This window comes from Chenopodium album, chromosome 6, assembly GCF_948465745.1.
Source record: "Chenopodium album chromosome 6, dcCheAlbu1.1, whole genome shotgun sequence".
NCBI lineage: Eukaryota > Viridiplantae > Streptophyta > Magnoliopsida > Caryophyllales > Amaranthaceae > Chenopodium > Chenopodium album.
This window is the reverse complement of record NC_137839.1, coordinates 73,895,377-73,902,056: the sequence shown is the minus strand read 5'-3', so window position 1 is coordinate 73,902,056 and position 6,680 is coordinate 73,895,377. Positions and strand designations below refer to the sequence as shown.

Genomic DNA, 6,680 nt, shown 5'->3' with positions numbered 1-6,680 from the left:
GCATTGCAACGGTAGTAGATTTTTTTGTTTTTTTGGCTATAAAAGCTTGTGGAGTATATTAATGTATTCATCAATGTATTCAGTTAGTTGATCATCAATTTATTCAGCCATACCAACAATGTTATAAAGTTAATTTGGCACAACTAGTACAAGTATAAAGTTGATGGAAAACTTTAACTAGGTAATTAATCCGATATTTCAACTATTTAGCCAAGAAAACTAAACATTGTTGTAATATGGAGTAAATAACAACTCGTTTTGCGTGTATTCAGTTTAGTTCCTAATTTCCTTCTCTCGTAAATCATTCATTTCAGCTCTATTCAGTTCAGTTTAGCACATTTCAGTAAATTTGAACCGACCCTTAAATTCTTATAGCTAGGTGAGTGTATACTGTAATAAGTTTTAACATAGGTAAGTGACAAGTCCAAATTCAATAATTCAAAGAATTATATTTCAAATTGAGGAAACAAAATATATACATTGTTCTTTAAAATTACAACACAAACTTTATCACGATATTTAAAAAAGGTAGATCTCACATGATATACTCTAATATTTTCATTTATTACAACAGAAATGGAGAAAGTAGTAGATAATCTATAAAAAAATAAATCTAGTGCTCAATAAAATACCCATAACAAACAAATCACATCACTTGTGAATACGATTTATCTATCCATCAATAATGGAAAATTTTACATTATTCTTAATTAGAACAAGAAAAAAGAATTCATTGGACCCTTCCTTTCCCATTTAAGTAATACTCCCTCCGTTTTTAAATACTTGCTCCACTTCTTTTTGCGGTCGTTTTTAAATACTTGCTCCATTTTCTTATTTAAAAAGCTTTTACAATATTTAATTAATTTCTCTCACATAGTGGATCCAACATATATTATCTCTCCTCCAATTCTCTCCACTACTTTTATTTTCTACAATTTTTTATTTTTCACCAACCCCACTACCTCCATATTTTATTACTTTCTCCAATTTTTCCTAAAACTCCACGCATGGAGAAATGGAGCAAGTATTTAAAAACGAAGGGAGTACTACCAAAATAAAAGGGGACAAATCACATACTTAAAAAATAGGGATGATGGGATTTACAAAGAAGCGCATGAATATATGAGAGTGGACTTCAATCTAATTTACCAAATCAATTACTTGTTAATTTCATAATTAGTATTATTATAGTATATTAATTATAAAATAAAAATCATTAATACAAAGTTCAAAACTTAATTAATTCACTAATCTTCCCCTGTATTTCCTTCTGTTGCTTCTTTTATCTTCACTCTTTCTGACAACTCCTTTTACTGAACGCTGTCTCTTTCTCTCTCTATCTTTCTGTTTCTCTCTCTAAAAAAAGGGTTAATTTTGAATGGCTTCAACACTGCTTTTAGTGATTGTGTTTGTTCTTGATTTGATTGCTTTTGCTCTTGCTGTTACTGCTGAACAGAGGAGAAGCACTGTAAGTTTTCCATTTTTGCTTTACCCAAAATTTAATTAAGTTAAAGGTGGAATTTTTTGTGGGTTATATTGTTAAACCCCTTGAAAATATAAGAAAAATATGTTTTTCTTCCTGTAATTTGCTAAAGGTGGAATTTTTCGTGGGTTATATTGTTAAACCCCTAGAAAATATAAGAAAAATATGTTTTTCTTCCTGTTATTTGCTAAAGGTTGAATTTTTTTTCTGGGTTCTTGTTGTTTAATTAATCATTATTGGCTGATAAATTATGGCGTTAATTTTTAATTTAATGTTTTCCTTTTTTTTTTTTTTGGGGGGGGGGGGGGGGGTGGGGGGATTTTCTCTTTGTTTAATGTCAATTTGATGTTAATTAAATTAATTAATTTTGTTGTTTTATGCTTTTATGGGTTTCTTTGCTTTCAAAATGATTAAAAATAAAGGAAAAATTGTTTGGGAATTTATTGTTGGGTTTTGCATAGGTTTTGATTTTGATTTTGATTTTTGGTTTATGTCAACACAAATCTGGCTGGGTGTTCCAGTGGATTTGTGTACTTTTTTGCCTGATTTGCATGAGTAGGATCCAAGTGATTACATTGAATATTAGTTAAAACTGAGTGAGTGATTGCTACAAATATATGCTCGAGTAATTAAGCATTATCAACTGTTGGGTCGAATTAGATTGAAGCTGGTTGTCTTTTTAACTTGATAGATTACCTTAGTAAATTATCAAGTTAAGATCGAACACTACCCCTCATTCATCATATGTCAAGTAAATATTTAACTTGAATAGGGGTTTTAGCCTGAATTGAAGAGAATAAACATGCTTGGAATCAATCCTATATGGTCGGTATCATGGTAACTACTTTCAAAACCGATGCATAATGGAAGATTTTTTGTTCAAAATTTAACATAATTTAGGATATTGTTGATGAAACTATTAGTGTTGAAGGTTTCTTGTAGTTTTGGATGTAAAGTTTTAAGGTTGATCATGTAGGGAAGACTTATCTTGGGTTTTTATATGCTATTTGGCTCTCCTTCGCTTATATTGGTCTTCGGGTTGCACATTATAAAACATGTTTATTAGATATGATAAATGGGGAAGATAGGATAGCCAATAAATTAGATATCTTTAACAGTAGTATAACGCTAAAGGGTATTGAAGTTATGGAGAAGCATAAGAATATTATTGATAATAGGGAAGTATGTATATACAAACTATCGTAGTGTGAACATAATATGATAATAATAGTAAAAAATCATGGGAGATCATTATTCCCCAAGTATTGTAGATTTGTAGTGTGGACATAATTGTACAAAATTGTGGGAGATTATTATCTCCTATATTAAGAATACAAGCAAAAAGATTGAGAATTACTCATAGCACAAATAAGGTACATAAACTAGGAATGAATAAAGATAGTGATTGACTTGCTTCATCTCCATCATTCATATATCCATTGATGTGTTTGTTGGTCATTAATCAATCATTAAATGTCTAAATTCTCGAGTTAAAATTGCACGACAGTAAGATTTCATGTACCGCCAAAATATTTTAATGCAGATAGTAGACTCTCCCTGTTTATAAAGTTCAATAATACCGCTATGGTTTTTTTTTTTCTTTTTTGTGCTAACTGTTAAGTATCATATGTTTGTAATGCATATTTACCTGGGAACTCAAATACTATTATAAGACCATTCTTCTAATTTCGTTACTATGTTAAGTGTCATTTATGACACATTTCATTCATCAAGCTGAGCAATCCTCGTCTCCCTCCTTTTTCAGCCTAAATGTTAACTAAATTGTTTATCTTAAGCTTATTATCGGCCAATTTCATCTGTTTGCCTATATTTTGTAACCTTAGAATTTTGTTCCCTTTCATTATTACACACATACTCAATCTCGTTCCATTCCTGTTAAATTTAAGCAATTTAGCATGATTGGTATGTATTTAGTTCTTAATTGTAATGTTTTCCAGAAGTCAGAATACATCTTCCATATAACTTTATTATACACATACTCAATCTAGTTCCATTCCTGTAACATTTCAGCAAGTTAGCATGATTGGTATGAAATTAGTCCTTAACTGTAAGGTTTTCCAGAAGTCAGAAAACATCTTCCGTTTTCATTTCCTTTTAAGTAGATCAGTTTGGAAATACATATTGAGTTATGGGACATGAAATAAGATATTATGAGGAGTAAGATATTATAATTACTAATGTACTTTAAAACCACTTCTTAATAGATTCCAAGATAATAACCTTCGAATGAATGAAATTGCAGTGTCTTATCACTGCTGTCACCAACTCAACATCATTAATTTTCATAAGCATATTGAATTCTTCTTTCTTTGATTCATGAATTGGCTTATACCAAAGTTGACCAGTGATGATACAAAATTTTCTTTTTCAAATATGGTTCATCCTATCATTCATTTAATTATCACCCTATGAATCTAATTAAGATACAATATCGTTTTCAAATATCCCGGCTCATCCGATCAAAACTTTCATTATATTCCAAAATACTAGCCTTATGTGAACTGGCAGTTTGGCACAGCTAAACACCATGTTTCTACAGTGGCTTTTCATGGGATACTGACATTGAGACTGCCAACTATATTAGAGAATTAGAGAACTGAGGAAAGTAATAGTATTAAACGTTAAATAACTGAGAAAAGTAATAAGAAGGATTAGGAGCTTATGTGTATTACATGACATGAACGTTTACATAGTGTATTCCCACTAATAGATATATGGCTTCAAGATCCTTTTGTCCCATTATGAACTAATTACTTTAGTTAGCTTTGTATTTTCAGCAACTTATTTGTTTTTTGTTTTTGGTTACAGGCCTCACTGGTTACTGCAGGGACTGAAGCTTATTGCAAATATGATTCAGATGTATCAACAGGGTTAGGTATTGGGGCTTTTCTGCTCCTCCTGTGTAGCCAGCTTCTTGTAATGTTAACCAGCCGATGCCTTTGTTGTGGCAGAGGTCTGAGACCTGGTGGTTCCAGGACATGGGCCATTGTGCTGTTCGTTAGTTGCTGGTATGTACCAACTTCAATTCTTTCAAATTTTGATAGCTAACTTCCATATGAGGAGTACATATGTACTAACTGCATGACGGGCCAACCTGCACATTAGCTTTTTTAATACGGAGTATAAACTAATAAAAAAATTTATTTGAGCGGGATTGTCTTTGTTAAAAAATTTATTTGATATGCTTACTTTGTTTCCTTGTCTATCGTAAACATAATTGATCGCTTTCAGGGTTACTTTGAATTACATGTTTAGATCCTATAACTTGAAACAATGGTTCCCAAGTTCAATATTTAATCAAACTTAGTTCGAATAGCTAATTGAGGTGAAAAATAAAGAAATCTTTGTTTGATTATTTCTAAGAGAAGATAGTCCACTGTTAGGTTTTTAAATGAAGGGTGTCTGACTGTCTGTAGACTGCAAACTGCTGTTTAGTTTTCAAGATGGTACTAAGTATTTATTTGGTCGTTATCATTGATCAAATCTTTTGTTGCTAATGATGCAGGGTGCTTTTCCTTATTGCCGAGGCATGTCTGCTAGCGGGTTCTGTAACAAATGCCTACCACACCAAATACAGGAGCTTCTTAAATAGCCCACCTTCTTGCCAAACACTTAGGAAGGGAGTTTTTGCAGCTGGTGCTGCATTTACAGTCCTTACTGGCATAATCTCTGAATTGTATTATGTCTGCTACTCCAAGGCCAGCGTGGACTTCATTCCTAAGCACCCTGGAGACACAGGCTTGCGCATGGGCAACCTATGAGATCATTGATGCATATCCTGTTACATACACATTTCTTGCTGATGAATTTTCTGTATCGTCTTGTAGTGTCATGGTGTTTGGCATTGCAGTAGCTACTAATGAACAATTGTAAACGAGTTCTGTCATTAGGTTTACATATATTTAGGTGTGAGATTAACCTTGTTGCTCTACTCTAGAATTCTAGTATAGTAGTATTGGTGTACATTCCTGTGATTTGGCTGACATTGTTGATTTGTTGTAATAGTTTTAGCAAACTTGTGAATTGTCATTAGATGAGGTGATTATTGAATTATTATATGTCGATGCCTTAATGGATAATATATCATGCACATTTCAGCTCACAGCAGGCAAAGCTTAGGACTGTTTGTATTCAAGTATTGTTGCAGGAAAGGCGTTTCACTGATAAGAAGGCCGTCCCTTGTTTCAAGTTTGTTGGGTGACTTGAGTCGTTTTCTTATTTCCTTAACCCTTATGTGTCTCCCATTTACTACAATGATCTCTTATTCAGGGGTTTCACCAAACCCTCGAAACTCTTCCACACCATGACCGCCTTGACTATCATTGACCGCCGCACCCCATCACACATTTACACAACACCAATACCACCCCGTCATGGAAAACACACCTCGAAACCACCCTACCACCACAGATACCCAACAATCTTGTTGGTAATGGTGGCTATAGAGTGCAAGGGTGGTGGGTTATGTTACTCGGACTCTTTATTTCACCTCATGTACCCATGTCGGACCCTTGATACTCGGACATAGGTATGACACCCAGACTCTTCACTTTTAGATCAAAATCAAGGAATTTTTTCACAAAATAACCGAGTTGGATGCTTGGACACGTACTCGTGTCGGACATGGGTGCCCGAGTCCAAGTAACATAGGTGGTGGTGATAGAAGTTTTCTTACCCTTTTTCATTTTCATGCACAAATACATAAAAGTTTGTTTCCATTTTCTTTTTATCCCTTTTTTAGCCATTTTCTTTCCCTTGAAGTGATCATGGATCGGACCAAACATTAAGCAACAAAAAAGAGCCAAATACACACCAAAATTTAATAAACGGCCTAGCTCAAATTACGCTAGAGTGGGCTTAGATCTAAAATGACATAAGTAATACGTCCAAATTCTATAATCTAGCATGTTTATTATCATGTCATGTTTACAATGTTAGGTAAGTTTGAGATATCAAAAGTTGTACTCCAAATTCTATAATCTATAATATCTCAAACCTAACAATAAACAAGCTATTAGAAGCGTGTGAACTAGAAATTAACTTTCAATTTCTAAAGCTGATTACAGATAACATAATCTCTTATTTGATAGTTTTCAAGCAATATTGTATAAATGTTATCATTAAAGCGCTAAGGGTCTATTCCGATTTACTGGATTGAGCTGAACTGAATTGGACT

The 6,680-nt window shown here is 33.0% G+C and overlaps 1 protein-coding gene across 1 annotated transcript; it reads left to right on the top strand.

Annotated features, from left to right (window-relative positions):
- The first annotated feature begins 1,286 nt into the window (after positions 1-1,286).
- On the top strand, positions 1,287-5,583 carry LOC145635245 (uncharacterized). The gene is made up of 3 exons (XM_081686532.1): positions 1,287-1,468; positions 4,313-4,512; positions 5,010-5,583. Exons 1-3 carry the CDS (start codon positions 1,379-1,381, stop codon positions 5,263-5,265), a joined length of 546 nt encoding a protein of 181 aa, XP_081542658.1. The 5' UTR covers positions 1,287-1,378; the 3' UTR covers positions 5,266-5,583.
- The last annotated feature ends 1,097 nt before the right edge of the window (positions 5,584-6,680 follow it).